Here is a 22,455-nt window from a genome sequence, read left to right on the forward strand (position 1 = left end):
TGTTGTTATAAAACAATTACAGTAAATATAATATATAAAACTTCGTGCACTTGTATGCAAAATCATGTAAATTCTAGACTTCATATTCAACTGTCATATAGTCTTATAGTACCGTATACTTATAAATAGAATAGACTTGGTCTAACATTATACTCTTAGAGCTTAGCCTCACACGAAATGTATTTACAAAATTATGTACAAAATAAAGAGCCTAAGCCAGTGTCGTTCCAGTTTCATCTTCACGATTGAATAATAATCATCGCAACAAATAGTACCCTTCTCCGTATTAGTGAAATATTCTCGAAACTATATTTTAAAGCTTTTTAACATGCCTGCTCGCAATTTCAAACTATACTAATCGTTTCACCCTCTTACGTGATCTTTTAGAAGTACTTGCCCTCAGAATGTTTTTGATTTTGCTGTAGCATAGAGTTATCACGATCTACAGGTATGCTTGACCACATCTGCTTCAGTTAGAGACGTGTAACTGTATTTTCTGTATTAATTGTATTATGCATAATAATCACGAGTACAAAGTATGGAACCGAAGAATGTCAACATCGTTGGTGTCCAGATAGCGGTACGACGGCTTTACCGTTTGTGTCCTAACCATTTTTCCGGGCTATAGTTACTGCGCCCTCTAGAGGATTCCTAATTTCCTCCGTTAGTGCATAGCGAAAGTAGGCGCATTCTCATATTTGGCAGTTTGCGAAAGTATGTGCCACATAGGAAGCTGAACCACAATTCTCTTGAGAAGTCAAGTTCTTTACATTCAATAGCAAAATAAGGGAAGAATGGTTACTTTAACCTTCTGTATGCCAGACCTACGGAAGTGTCCAGTGTCTGTTATGAAATAACAGTTTTGGTTAGAAACTGTATTTGCAGCATTTAAGTAGATTGACAAGACTACTAAATTTCCTGACTATGTGTTGTATGTACATTATACCATTTAAAAACGAACATTTCATTACATTTCATTACATATCTTAAATATTAAAGGCATTCTTTCACCACACACTTGATCCTTAATAAAGTTTACTTTAACAAGGCAATTTTGGGATTTTTGTTTTCAATTCATTATAAATTAATAGTTTAGGAGATTTTAAACTTTTGATTTGACGTACCTCATATTTTCGGTCACAACTTGACATTCATCGGGAGACTGGCAACCCAAGTTCGGAATCAGTGACCTTTTGGATATTTGATCCCAAAACTTGGGATTGCCAGTCTCTCGATGTTCTGACCGACAATCTGAGGTAGTCTAATCTTGTACTGAAATCAAAAGTGTCAAATCCTAAATCAGGATGTCTAATGCAACGTTCATGCTAGCATTATAAATGAACTTTGCAAATTCACAACGGTTTTCTTGCTTTCTCAAGGTCTTTTTCAAGTACAGAATTACGTAAGATTCTAATTTTTTATCATCATCAGAATAATGAAGACGATGAATGCAATTTGACCCTTAATTTGAAAGCTCCTATAGAAAGATTCACGTCAATCATCTATATATGGGGATTTAAATGCCTACTCCTGATTCCAGGAAACACAGTATTGCTTTTTTTGGATTCAAAAAAATTATCCTGTTTTGCCAAATGAAACATAGTTAAATCTTTATAATTTGACTAGTTCTAAATGGTAATAAAAGTCAACCCACCCTAAATGCGTTTTAGGGCGGGTTTCGTATGCTGTGAATGTGATCAGGTTGAGCATTCTAATTTCTGTACACATTTTCCAATAAATTTTTTTACCAATAATATCAATCTGGCCCAAAATATATTAAATTTATGACCAAATTCAGCCTACATTTTGTGTCACGTGTTTGAATTTTGAATCACATGTTTTGGCCCATTTTCCCTCAAATGGCAAAATTATTAAAATTTGATTTTTATTGCCAGTTAGAACTAAGGATTAAGATTTAGCTATGTTCCATTTGGCAAAACAGGATAATATTTTTTGAATCCCAAAAAATGAGTGCTGTATTTTTCTGGAACAGGGAGTATATGTCGTGCGTCAAAGCAGACAGGAGTAAGTATCTGGGGTTCTTTCTTACTACCGACCAATTTAGCACCATATTAGTTTCATTGCTTTTGCACTTTCTTCTTCAGTGCATGATAATTTTAACAACTTAAGAATAAGTTTTGTTTGTTATTTATAACATACTTTACATATTATATAATTACAGTCACGGACAAAAGTTTGGAATTTGGGGTTTTTTGAAACACACTCATCATCACAAATAGCATGCAAATACGCATTCCGTCTCCTGATTGATTTGTCATGTTTTGGGGAGTTATTATTGAGTAAAACACGTTTGTAGTTTAGGTTATGGCAAGGAGGTAAAACCTATTCCAAACTTTTGACCACGACTGTGTAATACATATTTGTGACATAACATAATATGACGGATAATAGAAGTATATTGTTACTTACAAAATATATACGGCATATTGCTACAAAATATCAAAATATTTGACTACATAATTTCTTAAAGAAGCCCCCAGAGCAGTTTTCTGGGGTGACCAAAACCTGCCTGGTTATCAAATTAATCAGTGACAAGGTCATGTCTAAATTTGACAGGTGCTTGATATTTTAATGTTATTGCATCAATTAGCACCTGGCAAATTCAGAGATAACCTTGTCGCTTTGATAACCAGGCAGGTTTGGTTCACCCCAGAAGAACTGCTCTGGCGGGGCTTCCTCTTTAAATTTTGATGTTTGTAAGAGCATAATGCCACAAAGTGCAAAATTATTTCAAGTGTCTTTGAAAAGTTACAAGTACCATATGCATATACATTTTTTTTTTGTATTTTTTTTTTCATATTGAGAGGGTACAAAGGGAAAACAACTATGCACATTGCAAAGGACATTTCACTCATTAGGCTAATGGAAATTAATCATAAGTTTCCAATTGCCCGCCTGCATTATTTTTTGCCAACATTTTCATTAATTTCAGAGAAAAAATGCAATTTTCTCTGAAAAGATTTGGAGTATCTATCTCTACCCAACTCAACATTAAAATCCCCTCTATTCCCTTCTAAAAACAAAACTGTCTTATACCTGCTGTCAGATGTTGTCAAAGCATGTTTGAAGCCAACACAACACCTTACAGCCTAAAGAGAGCAATATGAAGTTTTACATGCATATTAAAGCGAGCTGGTTTTAGATGTCTAATTATTGGAATCTTATGATCCATTTCCATTGCCCTTAAACATATATATCATACATTAAATTAATACAATTTCACAAACATTTCCTGGTGACTATACACATGATACACAAATAATAATAATTGGGAAGTAGTTTTTTCTTTAATTTAAAGAGACATGAAGAGATTCAAATAACTTTATTTTATGGTAATTCAATAGTACTATATGACGAGAGTGCAGAGAGAAGCTCAAAACATCGGCAGACGATGGTGTGAATGCCGATTACAACATCTTAGTGTAACGCCCGCTACTTTTCTTACATAAATCGCGATATACACCTACATGATAATTATAATACCAAAGGTACACCTTGCGATTTCTTAGAACACGTGACAAAAGGATATCCGCCTTTGTTTAACCAGAGAAGATGAGAAAAGAGGAGATCGCTCGAATATATAATCCGATTACCCACAGTTAACCTCCATTCACTTTTCTTTGTTTTGGGTACTTAAAATACCACTTGAAACTTCCTTTGTGGTAATCTGTTCATCCGACACACGCTCGACTGATTCGGCAGTTCTCTTAGTGGAGAAAATATTCCACACACGGAAGTACATCGTTAAATTCCCAATTTCGCAGTCAAATCATGCTTTTTTTCTTTAAAGAAAAATAATACTAACCAGGGTGACCAGGATTTTTAAACGAGTGAAAAAGCATTATATATATCGCAACTCCCATTAAAAAAATCAAAAGTTTTGTTAAGTTATGGAAAGTCAAGCATTATTAATTTTCCAGTAAAATTAATATAAGGTCAAAGGAAAAGAAATTTAAATGATAAGCATTTGAATATTTGCGGCAGTTTACGGAAACTTAAAAGTAGTGTAATCAGTAATTCAAACTCGTGTCAGTTTCTCCATATACTCCCGTTTTGTGTCCAAACGTGTCCAAAACTGCTATTTGGATCCAAAATGAGGGTCTTTTCACAGGGATCTCAGGTCAACCTTAGCAGTCGGTCATGCCAAACAATACAGGAATTATATTTCGCGGTCAAATGACGTAACAAATTGATACCCGGGCATGCGCTGTTTAGAGCTAGACAGTCGTGACTCGCAAGGCCACTTATCGTATTAGTTGATCAATCGGATTAGATCATTGTTTCCATCAATAGGCGGATGCACACATTATTTATTTGATGTGGGCAGCGAGCGACCTCCTCTTTTATCATCTTCTCTGGTTTAACCTATTTATAATAGTTGATCATGTTGTGCTCCAAGTTTGTTTATGCGGCTACTGTACTTAAAACCTGAGTGAGAATCTTTTCTAACTATAATACGGGCGTTTTGGTTTCAAAAATCACAAGAACCATCATATACATTGCAGAAAAAATGCAATGAAAAGTATGGTAGTAAATAATCAGTAGGAAGATTAGGACAATCTCTTCATGTCTCTTTAATAATAAACAATGTATTTAAGCAAAAAATATTCTATGAATCAGGCATACTGGTCGTTTTTATTGCTGTGTCCATTTTTTCCGTTCGTTTTTTCAATCATTTCCATTGTTTCTACTTTTCCCCAAGCACCAACAACAAATGATTCAATCTCACATTCGTTACTTCCTCTTTCTACTCGGAAGAATCCATCTTCACCCCAATCTTTACCCCATGAGTTGGCAGCAAGCTGCAAAATCAAACAAAGAAATATATCACAATTATTTTGTTAAAGCAAGGTACTTAACAAGGGTTTTTTTTTTTATTAATTAAGTCTCTAGTAAATAATTTGCCGCCTTTACAAGCAATAATCCTAGAAGACTTTAAGGACGTACATACGAATATACTAGTACATATAGCCGAATATGTTTAAAAGCAAAACTCCTATGTAGCCTCTCGGCAGTTTTGTTCAAGGGCCACAAGTTATTACTGCCTAACGTGTTTTTATGCTATCTTACACAGCTCTTTCAGTGCCATGATCATTTTGATATTCACATCATAAATGTACCTCTTGTTATGGTCATCATTCTGTCAATATTTTTTCATCCTGTCATTGAACTGCTCTGTTAGACTTCTGTTTAGAGTCGCAAAGGGTAATTTCTGCATTTAGGTTTTTGTTAAGACCAGCTCCTTTCAGAGCCACTACGGTTTAGTATTATGGTAATGGTCAATTCCAAGCAACTTACCCAGTATCTTTTGTGGTTGTCTGGATCTTTTTTATCAATACCCCATCCGATTATCCTGACAGAATGCCAACCGTTCCTCTTATATGGTTCTGGTTCATACTTAGTAAGGTCTGTGTATTTGTAAACACCTCCTTGGTACATGAAGAAATCTTCTCTTACGTTAAACGCGGCTGTTGAAATTCAAAAACATTTCATGGTTAAACTCAAAATTAAAAGGGAACACTTTCAAATATCCTTTTCACAAAACGTATTGGTTCAGCTTTTCAATTTAAAAGAATTGTATGGTGCAAGTTAATGTAATCAGAAGTTATGAACTTATGATGACCAAGAACTTATTATTCGTAAATTCGTAAAAACAGAATGGCGATAAAGGAGATCTACTATTGCTTTACCTTGTACAGGTCCATTTTTCATGATCTCCATCTGTATTTCTTCAGACTGAAAAACAACAGGAAAGAAAATAAAGGTAAATAAAAGCCTGAGCAGCATAATCAAAAAAGAATATCGTCGTTGTGAAAAATGATCAACCCTAAAACGAAATAGTAGGGTTATCCCAATATATTTTGCTATGATGTCATGGGATAGGCAGATCCAATATTCTGAGTTTCAGTGGATGGCTGAAAGTTGTGGCATAGTTCTTTCCATTGTCCCAGAATTAGATGGCAATTTGTAAAGGTGTTGAGTCTATAGTCAAGGTCAGGGAGAAACCCGGATTCTGTGGCTATTTTTCAGGTAAGCACAAAACAGCACCGAATATCCCTCTTGTGATGTCACTGGACATGTTGATTGAGAACAACAACAGCAACAACAACAACAACAACAACAAGGCGCTTTACACCATGTTACACAAACTGCTCCCATCCGAAAACCATGTTTTTCTCTGGGCAGAGTGGTTACTAGGAATGTGTTGTGTTTTATGGAATGGCATCACAGTTTTGGCTCAGCTACTAGCTAGTGTGAATTGTGTATCAAAAAGGGAATGCAAAGCAGTCTACCAAGGGTGTGTGTGGATTTCAACTGGAATTCTTCGAAAAAAAACCTATACAAACTTACACTAGGTGAAATCCTGTATGGTGGCGTGGACTGGTATCGGCTACTTTTCATTCCTTTCATTGGGCAATGCATCTTGTCTTCAGACCTGGCTCCCGGTATGTAACACTGACCACGCTCCATCTTCATCTCATCCGTCAAGCCGCTTTTGTATGGGTAACAATCGTTGGTAACAATACTGGAAATGATAACAATAAAGTAATAATGATTTAAAAAATAATGATAATGAGACGGAGACAAAATTTTGAATTATAATTAAATTAGATAAATCTGGTAATGACAGTATTACCATTAATCAACAAATTTTGCATAAAATTGCAGCAAAAAGGTAACATTTTCGTAATGTTGGGTTTTAAGTTTGACAAGGCCTTAGAAGTGGTGCCGCATGAAATAATACCAGAATGAAGTACAGAATGTCTAGTACTATAAGTACCTCCGTATAAAACGAAGTCAAGCAATCTGCATTAATATGGCATGCCATTTACCAGCATTGTATTTTATTAATCAACCAGTATAATATTTTGGTATTTATGGGTAATGTCCCTCAAAACAATTGTACTTTTTCCATACCCTTTCTTCCTGAGATACCACCAGGCTCTATCCAGATGTCCCCCATGACATCCTTGCTGTCGTTTGACATTGCAGGAAAGCAGATGCTGGGGTGAAAGGTCAACTTTCATTGTTCCATTGGATTGAATTGAGAGTCGATCAGATGCAACCGCTGAGAAGAGAGACAAGAAGGAAGTACATGATAATCAAAGTATGCAGGTATATAATGTGCTATGTTGTTGGCTTTACTATATAGTAATCTAACCAAACTAAAATTCAAGAATAATGTACGAGCGTATGTATCCTCTTTTTATAAACTCAAACCTGTCAGGCTGCTGCACCTGTATTCAACCTGGATACTATTCTAAGAAAAATTATTATACTTTGAAGATACGATGGACTACAGTCTGTTCACTCTGAAGTACAAAGTAACAACGCGCGCGTATACAGCGAGTAAACAGTGCGCTGTGCTGCGTCTCTGCTGCAGGTATGCGTGCCTTCAAATTCGGTACAATGTGTGCGTCCGCGTCGGTACTTTGTACTTCAGAGTAGACTGACTGTAGTATAACCTCCTTGCTTTGGGAACAGAAATTGAGAGACTTTTATGTCCCTTTTTAGTGGATTGAAAAGCAAGAATGAGATATTGCTATTAAAGGAGTATTTCGTGATCCTAGCATCCTCTTTTTATGACATTTTTCAGTACATATCCACGAAAAAAAGCATATTCCCAAAATTTCAGTTGATTCCGATTTTGCGTTTGCGAGTTATGCATGATTATGTGTATTACACTGCTCCATAGACAATACGTTGTAATTTCGTTCTGGTGCACCAGAACGAAATTCAAATTTCGCGATATCTTTGCTAAACGAATTAATCTGCAAGAAATATTTTGTACATAAACATTATGTAGCCAGAGGTTTCCAGTGATATAAAAATCTCAACTTTTTTTGAGAAAAGTGGGGGATGAGGCTGTGGATCACGAAATGCCCTTTAACTTTGTCGAATATGTTGTCATTTGTTAATATGATTCAGTCTCAGATTCAGTGATGTGAAAATTGAGTGTATTATCTAAGAATACTAGAGAAATCGACGACCAGACATAAACAGAAAAATATTGATATCAAGCAGTGTTTACAATGTTATATATGAATCATCCATTGAAACTCAATAGTTGGCCCTGCATGATGTACATTTTTTGTATTCCTCCAAACTGAATTCAAGCTAACCTTTCACCTTCACCTGTAGAAACAGCAGAAATCCAACAAAGCTAGATTTCTCGGGTTTCTACTTTTGAAGTAAATGAATAAAGATAAAAGTGGACTAGTGGAAACTGAATAATTGAAGATCTACGCAAAGGTGTTTGAATTCCAGAACTGCATTACGGATACACAGTAGGACACAAATAAATCAAATTAGGTTGCATATCGGTACATTTGATTGAGAAAACTAGGATTTGTAGGGTATCAAGTAATACCGAACATAAGTTGTAGAACATTGGAAGTAATGCTTCGGTCTAAGAATAGTACGTCCCCCTGTTGCCTTTCGGCTCCTTCCCAAAACCACTGTCTTTCATGCGAGTGGAATGTTCGTTGGACACAGCTAGAATGGCCCATCTTCAAAATAGCTGACGAATCGGTAAATGAGCTATTCAAGTTGGAATCCATACACCTTCTATGGAATCCACGATCTTAATCTTCCACACACACAGCAAAAAATAAAAGCTCAATATTGAGTAAAATATTACTCATCACGATAGTAAAAAGGAGCTAGTCGAATTTTGAGTAATTTTACTCAGCTTCGGTTGATTAATTGTTTACTCAGCACATGTTGATTAAACTTTACTCAATATTGAGTAGTTCCCTTTTTACTCAAAGATTAGACTAAAATTTACTCTTTCACTTGGAGTAATATTTGCTCAACTTTTGTTGAGCAAAATTTACTCAAAATTCGACTAGCTCCCTTTTTTACTCAAAGATGAGAGTAAATTTTACTCATTGACTATGGAGTAATATTTGCTCAACGTTTGTTGATTAAATTGTACTCAATATTGAGTAGCTCCCTTTTTTGCTCTGAAACAAGGAAAAATTTACTCGTTTAACCTTGAGTAAAGGTTTACGCAAGTGTTGATTAAAACGATTACTCATTATTTGAGTAAAACTTAAGTGAAAAGATTTGCAAAATGATGAAGAGTAAAGTGTTACTCAACATTTTGAGCAACATGAAACGTATTTTACTCAACAAATATTGAGCAAAAACACTTTCGAGTTGTATTGTGGCTCCATCTGCAGCTGGAACAAAGCAGTATTTTAAACTAAAAGAATGAAAAGAATAAGAAATTAAATATAATATTCTGCATTTTCCTGGTTTTATTTTCAAAATAGGTATCAAATAAATCACAATATAGCATGTCTATTGTCTCATTACCCAATGTGAGCAAACATAGAATAAAATAGAAGCCGGTCACCTCTCCCAAAACTTTTGATGTGAAAAAGTCATTTGAAAATTTATGTTATAGATGCTGAGTGTTTTAAAAGGGACAGAAATTAAGTCTTCACTTCATTATGTTTTAACACTCAAGAATGGTCTAATGTTACCAGGTTCTTTAGTACGGTAGCTGATATAGTGTCCAGGAACTGCCAAATAGCAGTGATCAGCCTTTACATGTACAGGATATGCTAAGTCATTGTATGTGAAGGATTTGGTATATCTTGTGCACAAGTTCTACAACTTTCATCACTGTTGCGCATTGAAAAAGCTTGCCTATCCATTATAAAACACTGTTCTGGATTCAACTTGCTTCACAAGTATATAAATGGCAGCGTGCGTCCAGTAAAGTTGGCGAGGAACCAGTCCAAAGCTGTGCCTTCCTGAAACATGTAAAATAAAAGAAAATGTAATAAAGGACATTAATTTCATGGATTGGGACTATTCAAGTGAAATAAAGCTGCCTTAAAATAGAAAATCCACCACCTTTTCATTGTATCAACCATAAATCAAAATTTGTTTGGTACTCGAAAGTGATGAAGTAGATGGAAGGTTTAAAATATAAATAACCAAATTTATGGATGTCTTATTTTTAAACTGTCTATAATTTGTCAGATGGTATATAACCAAAAATGAAAACTCTTGCTGAAATTCTTGAAATATTAAAGCAAATATGACATATTTACATGTAATTTACATTGTAATCACCCATTGCATTGGCATTTCTACTTTCATGCGATTTTGCAAATATTTAAAATATCATTATAATTATTATATTATTATTCCTGTGATAGCGGGCAATGCTATTTTCAAGGGGACACAAACTTTAGGAGACAAGAATTTACAGAAATGGTAAACAAGATAATTATAAGATTCGGGCTTGATTATTCAAAGTTCACGATAGCCAACACCTGTCTGGTGAGGATGAGAGGTTCTACATGGGGTTTTCCCCTTGGCATTTGAGGTTTCATGAACTACACATTCAATGAACTACATGTATTCTGAAATGTACAAAGAAATTGGCAAGTTAAATGCAACATTATTGATAGAAATTTACCTGTTGACTGACGTTCGTGCATTTTTCTTCAACACCTTTCCTGGAAAGAGGTAGGGTAGCACAAAAATCCCGAAGTCACATCTGATCTGTAAGTAAAATATAGATAAATATTATAAATGCACTGAAAAAGAAAACTGCCTATGGAAAAATATTTCAAGTGATATTTTGCAATGGTTCCACTCTCCTACTACATAACTGCAAAAAAGTTACGTGGCACGAGTCAACATCAGGATCAGGGACGTAGCAAGAGCTTTGGGGCATATGGACAAGGAGTAGTGTGAGGCCTTCTAAACATCTCCTTTATCAGCCCTATCCCTATCCACTTCATTTTCGCTTTTGCTCGGGGCCCATGGACTTTGTCCACCCTATCCACTTGCTGCTACACCCCTGGTCCCCGGGACTGGTCCACATCAGCGTATGTACTTCGAGGTTGCTCAGACTAGTACATAATATATACGATCGCAAATATACAAGTACACAGCTAGCATGGTGAGCCGATGCCCATACTGATAAGCTTAACTAACTTAAAAACCTGTCTATATCCGGTTCAAATTATACAATAAGATTTCTAAATTGTGTAACAGGTATATGGACATAAAGTTATGAATAATAGTAATGAAATTAGTACCTTCAAATATTGGTTGTACTGCTGACAAACTCCATTCCACCAGCAGACACTGCACCTCCGCATCCCGGCTCCGCTTTTATACGCCATGATGACATGAATTTTAATACGTCGTCGAATTAAACTTACTCCGCGTGTTGAATTTACTACGCGATTTGAGTAAAATACAATGTGGCGATTAAAATATTTTACTTCTTTCCATTGACCATTTTTTACTCTGGCAAAGAGTTGTGTCAAATATCGTCTTTTACTCGTTGATGAGTAAATAATTGGTCTATTTTTTAATCAACATACTTTAGTCGGTAGCACTTTACTCCTTATTTTTTGCTGTGCAGGGAGTTCGGATTTTAAATGGGATTACCTGATTACTCCATTTGAAATCTAGCAGTACAACAGTAGTGTTTAAATATTGAACGATGGTGAAAACAATTCTTTCATGAAGTCCCACACTTTCTGTTGTTTTTCTTTTTCGGCACTATTCCAAAACCACTGTCATTATGGAATGCTGGTTGAGAAAGGGGTGTCATCTTTAGCAAAGTTGACGTATCCTCCAACAGTCCAACAGAAGTTACAGAACTGCAAATTTATATCCGTTGTCTCTGTTCGATTCCTATTTTTGAATTTTTCTCAAAAAATAACAACACACTGGTAACAAAAGTTATGTATATTATAGGGTCAAGGAATCCAGTTACTACACTGGAATTTTAGTAACTCAAGACAAGCGGTACGTTATATGATAAGAAAAGAGGTACCGCTAGAATGTACCTCATTTATAATGAACCACTTGTCTTGAATCACTGAAATTCCAGTGTAGTAGCTGGATTCCTTCCTATAATATACATAACTTTTGTTACCAGTGTGTTATTATTTTTTGAGAAAAATGCAAAAATAGTCACAAATTTATCAAGGGGTGTATAGTACCACCTTAACAGTGTTAAAATGCCGTGGGTTTGTTTTTCGTCCTCAGAAAGTCAAAATGCATTCTTTATTCTACGCAAATTCATTCTTTTTTTTACGCATCTTCAAAGACTTTGTAAACATAAATCTGAAATGATCTAAATGTACAACATATTCCTCTTGGTCATTCAGACACATACCTCCTGATGTGAACCGAATGGTCGGATAAGGTCACTACTTGGAATGTAACATGGACAGCTCAACCACAGGAGTCATTGAAACCAACCGCGAAAAGTAGCAGGCGCCACCCCCAGAGGCTTGTTATAATGATGGGCACCATGCACACCCAATGGGCACCTTGATTGGTACCCACCCGATGGTTGTGGTGTTATAAGGAAGCATGCAATTCAGGAAGGTCAGTGTATAAATATTATCATGAAGACATGGAATCATGTTGTTACAAGAGGTTTATTTTGGACGTGGATAATTGGCCATGGCCTTACTGAGGACAGCGGTGCCTTTTAATGTCCACTTTGTTGGTCATTTTTGTTTTGATGCTATAACAAGGTAGCTTAGTACATATGTGACAGGGACCAGTTCCTACGAAGATATTCTTGGTATAATACATTTATTGAGCACGGTGAAGTTAGCTCGAGATTAGAGATTAGACATTCGTTACTATGTTGAATATTACGCTTTTCATCGAGTTCTGCATAGATCAAGGGTACTTTTATTAAACGACACTTATAGAGCGCTATATTAAAATTGTCAAAGCGCTTTACAATAAAAACATTAAAATGCAGATACAAGAATATACATCAAACTATATCTTAAAAAGTACATAATTATTAAGAAATATACATGATATACATATTAAAATCACATGAAAAATACACATTAAAAATTTAAGTAAAACCAAAGAACTAATGAGTGTGGCAAGAAAATCAAAATAAACATGAAACCTGGGGAAAATGAGGCAATCCCCTTCTGTCAACGTATTTAAGAAACAAATCCCTATACAGGTGGGAAGAGGTGCGTTTTAGGTGCTTCTTAAACACGTTGACAGAAGGTGCAAAACGAAGATGACCTGGAAGTGCGTTCCAGTGGCGTGGGCCAGCCGAACAGAAGGCGTTGTCACCCATGGATCGTGAAGTGCGCGGAACATGAAGCAAATAGTTATTGCTGGATCGCATGTTATCTCTACCAGGAACGTAGAGGACGAGGTGATCCGACAAGTAGGCCGGAGCTACATCATGCAGAGCTTTGAACACTAGCAGCAGCACTTTGAAGATGATCCTTTCGGCAACTGGCAGCCAGTGAAGGTCTCTAAGCAAAGGTGCAGATGGTTCCAGTCTATTGCATTTGTAGACAACTTTGGCGGCTCTATTTTGAAGCCTCTGCAGTTGTTTCCTATCCTTTGCCGAAATGCCAAGTAGAAGTGAGTTCGCATAGTCAAGTCTAGACAAAATGAGAGACCTAGCAAGATGGTGACAGCTTTCAGTTGTGATATACCTCCGAATTCTGTACATGTTTCTGAGATGAAAGTTCACTGATTTAGTGAGTGATTTCACATGAGCATTCATGGACATTGTTTGATCGAAGACAACTCCAAGGTTCTTAATGGTCGAAGAAGGTCTAATGTCCATATTACCAATTTTGATAGATACAGTCTGTAACTTCTTTAGATTATGAGACGAACCTGCTACAAAAAACTCCGTTTTGGAGTCATTGAGCTTCAACAAATTCGTCATCATCCATTGCCGAATAGCATTGATACAAGACGATAATCTGGATAAGGCACGTTCAGCAGCACCAGCAATCTTTGGGTCAAAGGAAAAGTACAGCTGCACGTCGTCAGCATAAATGTGATAGCAAATCCCAAACTCTCTGATAATATGTCCAATGCAGTAGGTGTAAAGAACAAAGAAGAGTGGTCCAAGGACCGATCCTTGTGGTAGTCCGTAATTCAGATCATATTTTTCAGATGATACAGCACCTATTGAAACGCGAAAGTTTCTGCTCTGTAGATAGCTTTTAATCCAGTTAAGAGCCATACCAGTGATGTTGAATGTGCGTGACAAGCGGTTTAGAAGGATGACGTGGTCTACCGTGTCGAAAGCGGCAGAGAGGTCAAGAAGCACTACAAACACAGCTCTGCCGCAATCCATGTCTTTCAATATGTCTGTTTTGACCCTTAGCAGTGCCGTTTCGGTACTATGCCTAGCCCTGTACGCCGACTGAAACTCTTCCTGGAGACCATGAGACTGAAGGTGTTCTTGGAGTTGAACAGAAGCAATTTTCTCCATGATTTTGGAGTAATAGCTTAAGTTGGAGACAGGACGATAATTCTGTAAGACATTCTTGTCAAGAGAAGGCTTTTTTAAGACCGGACAAACTACAGCCTCACGCAGTGCGTGTGGAAACTCACCACTACTGAACGATTTGTTAACAAGGACTGTAAGGACATTGCACAAAACATCAATATTATCTTTAAAGTACTGGAGTAATTTGAGACAGTTGTTTAACTTTCAAAATTAGTTTCAAAAATTTTGGCCCCCCCCAAAAAAAATTTACCTTCGTTATTTGGGCGAATTTCGAACCACTTTTATGGAGCAATCACGAAAGTCGAAAAGTGGTTTTTAGATCGAAATTCTGCGAAATAACGAATGTCTAAAATTGAGATTTTTGATCAAAACTTTTCGAATATCTAAAAGTGATGCCGATTGTCTAAAAATGGTGTCAAATGACTCCAGCAGGATACGTGACCGGTCAGTGTAGAAAAGTGTTTTTTATTTCGAAATTTTGCGACATATCGAATGTTTAATTTCTAAACTCGAATGTCTAAAAATGCAATTTTTTGGGTCTTAAATTTTCCAAGGTTTTTAACAATGACCAAGGAACCAAGTTCAAAAATTTTTGAAAGTCCAAAATCGGTCTAAAATTACTCCAGTTCCCTTGATCGATGTAGAAATATGATTAAAAGTAACGTAATAATCTCTAATCTCGAGCCAACTTTACCATGCTATTTATTGCTATTGCCTAATGTACTATAGTGCCAGCCTTTCTATGTTATCTCGATGTAAACTTCAATGATTATATCTGAATAATATTTGCTATTTTAATCGGTTTGTGCATAAAGTTGTGAACTTGAAAGTTTAATTTACAAAACCATAAAGACAAACACACATTCAAATATGGTAAACTTTTAAAATGACATTGCATTTTTTTGCATTGATTTGAAAGCGAAAGAAAGAAAAGTACCCGGATTCATAATTAATTTATGTGAAATTTGTCCTAGTTTTGTTTTCTGCAGTTCACAATCAGTGTCTTTAAACATCTCTTTTATATCATTGTTTGTTTGTTTGTTTGGGTAAGTTTGTTTGTTTACCTGCTGTTGAGAAGGCCCATGAACTAGCACAGTCTCCCTGATCCATAACTGGTTCCAACAGTTCTGGCCAATGCTCACGTGCATCAAAACTTTCGGGTAGCTCACCCACACCGGGATCATCCATCTAACAAAGCAAGCATTTTAATTACTATTGTTATTATATTGTTTATTATTGGCAAAACACTCTCAATGATAACGTGAGGCATTAGCATTAATAATTTCAGTGGTCAATGATCAGTCATTCCCTGTACAATTATATCAGAACAATGGATCAAACAAAATAATCATGATTGAGTAAGACCTTAGAAAGACTTAGCTTTATAACACGCAATAACTGCGACTTAACAGTACTTAACCTTGCATATTCATTACTGTTCTATTAGAAGTTTGGCTTTAAGTTAATGACCAATTGACAATAATTGTTATCTTTCAATTTCCGCGATCGTCATTAAAGTTAATAATAGTTACTATCATTTACATAACTGAATACCAATGTCATTAGCAAAACACTATATTCAACCTATTGGAGTGAGATAGGATCTATGAAGGTCTAGATTTCAGGTAGCGATGGCGCAAGGTTGTTTGCTTGGCGAACGTGCCTTATCGGAACAAATCACATTATAACAGTTTCCATTTGAAGCCCACGAGTGTATCAATTATTTCTCATATCAGGAATAAAACATACAAACTGAACTCGATATTATTGGGATGAATAGGTTTGTTGGGGCTCGTCAGAATTTCAGTTGTACCTGCAGGTTATTTTTTTGACATAGACACATCAGGATGAAGAATATGGCTCTAATAAATCTATGATGAAAATATTGCAAATGTGTCTCACAATAGATTTACTTTATTTATTTATTTATTTATTTATTTATTTATTTATTTATTTATTTATTTATTTATTTATTTATTTATTTATTTATATATTTATATATTTAACAAGTATTGTTTTTCAGGTGACTAACTTTGGAATTAAAAGTAGTAACAGTTGCCTTTTCAGAGGTCTATACTTTGAATTTGTTTATTTATTTATATATTTATATATTTATTTATTTATTTATTTATTTATTTATTTATTTATTTATTTATTTATTTATTTATTTATTTATTTATTTATTTATTTATTTATTGGCACAGAATTACAGGAATATAATATTGCACATAAGTTACATCAAAATTTACACAATATCATAAAAGGAACATTTAAAAAAAAAGTTCAGTGAATGGCTGGAGCGAACAGGTGCTATGCACCTTTAAGACCGCCCACCAAATCCAAAAAGGAAGGGAACGGAAAAATAAATTAGACTTACACGTTACAAAAGAAGACTATAAGAGGTTTTTTTTAAACTGGATGTATTTATTCATAACGTTTTCTCAAAAATAGCCATTCATTTGAGGATCAAGATGGCTTTTCATGTAAAAGGTTTCGTAGATGGTTCCTACATGCATTGATCTCCAATCCTCTGGGTGTGTGTATATATACCCATAGGCGTCAATTCGTCTTGAAATGTGGTGAGGGGGCCATTGGGCCTGCCAAAATGTGGCTGAAAAGGATTGACGCCCATTCATACTACTTTGTTCAAGTACCGTAAAAACTCGATAGTTAGCATACTGTGCTTACTATCAAGCGCTTTTGAAAACATGAAATTGTACCAAAGTCCGGCGCATTACCAACTGAGCTATTGGGTTGAGACACAAATTTGCAGGTTTACCTGTTCGTATATAACTATGTATGTGTATCGATGATTTGCTCAAAACTCTTTACACTTTTGTGGATGGGGCATGTTTTAAAAGCGGTCAATAGCAAGCACATTATGCTAACTATCGAATGTTTACGGTATACTGCCATGTATGTAGTGCTTCATTTAAAAGGTCGTGTTATCTGTTGCCGCGTGTAAGTGATTGTTCAACGTTCCAACTGAACTTGTCAGTTTAAAAAAAAAAGCTGATTTTAAAACTCTCATAATTTACATGACAAACAAATATTTGATCATTTAATCTTTCATTTTGCATTTTCTCATGCAGATTGATGTTATCCGTTGGTAGAACTTTACAAGAATCTCAAACATGCTAATCTATCAAGGCACAGTTCCTTAACGCGGCTGTGTACTCTAGACATTGTTTCTTTCGCAAAATTGAGTTTTTTTGATATGTTTGTACTTTGTTATGTTTTTATAAATACAAGGAATGAAAATCCAGATTTGTAAACTCCAACTGCAATATTTTAAGGATTTTATTTCACTATTCCACTCGTGTTTGAAATTGAAAAGGAAAGAAAATCTTTGTTGTACCAGCAGGATACACTCGCGCAACAACGCATCGCGTTGCGTATCGCGCAATTTGTTAACGCACAAATACGCTACCCATACGCAACGCTTATCTGCATGCGCGGCGCATCTTATGGAAACGCCACGGAAGCACTGATTTCACAAAAACCTAGTGGTCAAATGGCTCCGTTTTATCTGATAAAATGTGGGTTTTTTTAAGTTCTTTCCCTCGATTTAAATATCAAGTTATGAATGGATTTCGCTCAAACTTCTCAAGGGGCTGTGGATTTACCCGATGTTCACGTAATATAAGGTACAAAAACGAAAACTGCCGCATTCTCCTGTGAGATTCGATGAAAGTGCAAAATGTGACCACTTTAAACTTCAACGGCCATTATTTCAATGTTCATTTTCTCGGTAAAATAACGATTTAGGTACACGATAACTCAATAAATACAGCATCTATAGGTAAGCAAATATGATCATCGTAAAAAGCACGATCGACTCAAGAAACTGTTTTCTCATTTTTTTATATTTTGGTCTATTTCCGATTTTAGGCATCATTTTGTGCAAATAGGCGCTTGTGAATTTTAAAAAGTTCAATTTGATGCCTTATATGGTCAATATCTCAAAAAATAAGGCCAATATCAAAAAAAAAAAAAAACGTTTTTGGAATGGAGCCTCAAGATTGAGCGTAAAACAAAATAAAATATTTTGGAAAGAGTGTTTTTTTGTTATGATGTACCTAACAAATATTGCCAAAAAAACTCTCTTTTTTGTGATTTTCTTCATAATTGTTGTTTTTACCCCAAGTCTGTATTTATATTAAGATTTATTGATGTCTTGCCTTCATAAAAATGTATACTTTTATATGTCTTGTGCGAATAATTACAAAGTTATTGCACTTTTACTACATGCATGTCTGAGAGTACACAGCTGCCTTAATTAACCCTGATATACCTCATAATGCTTTTGGATTTGTTGGGTACAAAATGCTTCCTACCTGTATTTCATTCATTGCCTCTACTGCTGGCCTTGGTTTCATAGTTCCTAGCCTGTGTTTGACGCCCTCGTCCAATCTCTTGCCCCAGAACTTACTATAATTACCTGCCGTCCATCTGGTAATGTGAAAAGATTAAACCAAAAATATATTAGTGCAATTTACTATCCTAGTTATATTTTCATTTTGGTTACTTTCGAACTACAGACTTTAAATTAAGGCTGTCTTTAAATGATTGATAATAATAGTGGAATATCAGGACACAAATTTGAGTTCAATTTCATATTGCAAAACTGGATCCAGCGTATTAAATGCAAATTCAGTAAAATCGGAATTATGCTGAGCATACCTAAGGTGGTACTACACCCCTGATCAATTTTGTGACTAATTTTGCATTCTCAAAAAATAACTACACACTGGTAACAAAAGTTACGTATATTATAGGGGCAAGGAATCCAATTACTTCAGTTAAATTTCAGTGATTCAAGACAAGTGGTTCATTATATATGTTAAGAAATGAGGTACATAGCGGTACTTCTTTTCTTATCATAAATAACGTACCACTTGTCTTTAGTCACTGATATGCCAGTGTAGTAACCGGATTCCTTGCCCCTATAATAATTATACATAACTCTTGTTACCAGTGTGTGTTTTTTGTTGAGAAAAATGCAAACATAGTCACCAATTTATCAAGGGGTGTAGTACCACCTTAAGTCTGTAAAATAACATAGAAACTGTCACATAGATGGGTACTAATCGGTTTTAGACACCCTGTAGTATCGGACGAAGAACCGTACAAACTCGTTAGTTAGCATATTTGCTTACTGTTGTATCGAAAATGAGAAACATGGTGGTTTGCAGACTTAACACGGTTTGGAAATAATTTCTTCATATTTTTGGTGTTATCTGTCGTTTACATATCCTTCCTAAAACACAAAAGTGCGACCCTCTCCAAACATCTAAATTAGCTAAAAATTTAGGACATGTTACAAAACTTTATTTTCTAGAACCTATTTAGAATAATTTAAATGTAGCTTTTACCGTTTTTTTGTGGCCTCCTTCAGAAGTGAGCGGTCCGATACCAATATTTTCGGTCAAATCTCCATTCAATTAACACGGGGAGTTGGCTAGCTATGCCTTGCCCTCACTCATATTTTACAAAAGTGCGACCATTTCTGAACATCTAACCTAGCTGTAATTTTAGGTCATGTTAGAGAAATATATTTGCTAGAAGTTTTGGAGAATAAATAAAATATTGGCTGGTTATTTTTCACGCAGTGATGTTAACTAGGCAAGTGTCCATTCTCCTAACATACATCATTTGTAGAGGTCACGCGACAATGGTGAGAGCACTGTGTATTGTGTATAGGAAAACGGACAGTAACTGCAGTATGTATTTGCTCAAACCCCTTTACACTTTTGTTGACGGGGCACTTCATGTTTGCATATTTTAAAAGCGCTCGATAGTAAGCACATAAATTTATGTATTCGTGTTGATGATGTTATTTTTAAAATAACACAACAATATTATTATTGAACACAAAAAATAACGTTTCCTCTTATCAAATCTAAGTATATATATTTATATTCTTATTTAGAATTGTACACTACAGAAATATTTTAGATATTTCCGATTTTATTTTGCTGTTTTATTACATTTGCTTGCATGTATTTTATATATGTATTTATTCAAATTCACTTTATTCTAATAGTTGATACTAGTTGCTTTAAACATCATATTGTGTATGGGTCGGTACAAAACTTTTCTTGGACAGTACTCTCTTTCGTGGCCTCTTTTTTTCTTTCGATTGTCCAAGAGACAAAATTTGATCCATAAAGTAATGATTGTGTGGGTATAGACCTGGCTTGAGTTCAATTAGTTGTCGCAACTGGAGGGCATTCCTTGCACTGGTATTTCTTCAATGGCAGGTGTCGGTTCGTGACAAAAATCACATTAAAATGTGGCCAACATGCTTGCTGCAAAGCTTTTACAGAGCTAGGTGGGCTTGTGCTGCATGCAGTGATGATGACCAAATATTTCAAGCTCTTTTTACCGACCCGGGAAATCTAGGTTTTGTTTATAAAATATATAGGTGGGTTCATTTGGTTTAATGTATAAACTTTGCCTCTCCAAAAGGTTGTGTCATCTTGCTTGCCATGCAATGCCATGTCAGCGTCAATTATAACCAAGTACATGTACAGTACTACCAGCTACTACCTTCAGAGAGACGAAGTAGCAAAAGCACGGATTAAGGGGTTTGTTACGGAGTGTGTCGATGTCACAAGCTTACGTCACAGCAATCACATTAGATATCATTTTGTATTTTATAGTTTCGATAAATAGTCAATCAATTCCGATGAACTTGGAGGCAGTTTGAAACAATCACATATATTCCATGACACCAGGCCATGTCCATGTTACCCAATACTATAAAATATACAATATTCTCAAATAACTGGGAAACTAAAGGCAACGAACACCAGGCAACTGACAGAAAAATAAACTACTGCTGGAAATAGCAACAGGTTACATAAGTGATATTGCCATAGAGAATAACTGGACAAAGTTAGATGATAAACATACCAATTGCCTCAGTAAGCTTACATTTATTACCTGTAACCTGTCAATGTGCATAATGTGGACTAAACGTAAAAGGCAGGAAAGTTATATATCTGTAAAAATATTGCTACTAAAATAAGATCTGAATTTAGAAAAAAGACCTTCGAATCTCACGTTACTTTACTTCAATTCATCTGCGTTAAAAGTTCAAATGCATCCGATATGAATTTGTACTCATTCGATATGCTACAACAGTATTTGAGTATTTTTGGTAGCATAAGCGCATGCAGTTACACGTAAAACAGCATAATCTTGTCTACTGTAGACGAGTGTTTTTTACTACGATGACCTTGAAACCAAGAAGTTGTGAGGGAATATTCTAGAACCGTCTTGGATTTTTAACTTCACTAACCTCATTTTGACGAGATTAATTTTCGGTTTCAATTAATTGTTAATATTATTTTGTTGTGGGTATATTTCTTTTGTTTTTTATATGTTGTATGTACCTCACTTTATGTACATGTCCCAATGGGTTGGAGGAATCACACCTTTTTGAGTGTCCCGGTACTTTTGACTCCTCCAGACTTAGCCTCTTGGTTTATTGTTTGTTACCTTTGGGATTGTAATATGTAATTTTATGTACTTTTTGGATATCTTAACCGAAAAGGTATCATATGTTTATTTTAGTGTCAGTGAATAATCAAAATATCTACAAAATCGACACCAATATCATCTACAAGCTAAATGGAGTAAATACATGCTAATCGAAGCTGTAAACTAGAAGTTTTGATTTAAAACTGTCCCCTTTTCTGCCTTGTGATTTGTATATCATAATATCCCTTGAGTGGACCTCACTGCCCCTTGCAGGGTTTATATGACATATGATCGCATAGCAACTGCATGCTACAAACACAGTCCTGTAAATTGTATCACCTAATTAGATGGAACAGTCTTATCGTACGTCTACTGATGAATCTCTGCGTATACCTGCAAGATGTATTATGATTGAAGTTTTACAAATTACCAAGGAATTGTAACATTCGAAGTATAACCTGCAAATTATAAGTGCCCATTACAATAATGATATTCCCTTTTCTTTAGTTTTCTTAATATAATATCGTTTGGTCTTTTAACACCGAAATGATGGTGCGGCATCTCAGGATAATGCAAATATGCAAACATTTTGTTTAAATTTGCTCAAACTAAAAACGCACCATAAAATAATGGTAAAAGTATTTAATGTCATTTATTTAAAT

General features: G+C 35.2%; 1 protein-coding gene across 2 annotated transcripts in view; it reads right to left on the minus strand.

The window, feature by feature from the left end:
• Window positions 1–4,385: 4,385 nt before the first annotated feature.
• LOC140165968 (uncharacterized peptidase C1-like protein F26E4.3) overlaps window positions 4,386–22,455 on the minus strand; it is a 44,957-nt gene continuing 26,887 nt past the window's right edge. For both annotated transcript variants that reach the window (XM_072189328.1, XM_072189327.1), the window contains exons 5-11: window positions 18,643–18,757; window positions 15,370–15,493; window positions 6,940–7,090; window positions 6,373–6,547; window positions 5,712–5,757; window positions 5,320–5,489; window positions 4,386–4,823 (exon numbers count right to left, since the gene is read on the minus strand). In XM_072189328.1, coding sequence (XP_072045429.1) covers window positions 4,638–4,823; window positions 5,320–5,489; window positions 5,712–5,757; window positions 6,373–6,547; window positions 6,940–7,090; window positions 15,370–15,493; window positions 18,643–18,757 — 967 coding nt within the window. In that variant the 3' untranslated portion in view covers window positions 4,386–4,637. The remainder of the gene's footprint in view (window positions 4,824–5,319; window positions 5,490–5,711; window positions 5,758–6,372; window positions 6,548–6,939; window positions 7,091–15,369; window positions 15,494–18,642; window positions 18,758–22,455) is intronic.

The sequence above is a fragment of the Amphiura filiformis genome, chromosome 12, assembly GCF_039555335.1.
Source record: "Amphiura filiformis chromosome 12, Afil_fr2py, whole genome shotgun sequence".
In the NCBI taxonomy this organism is placed as follows: Eukaryota; Metazoa; Echinodermata; class Ophiuroidea; order Amphilepidida; family Amphiuridae; genus Amphiura; species Amphiura filiformis.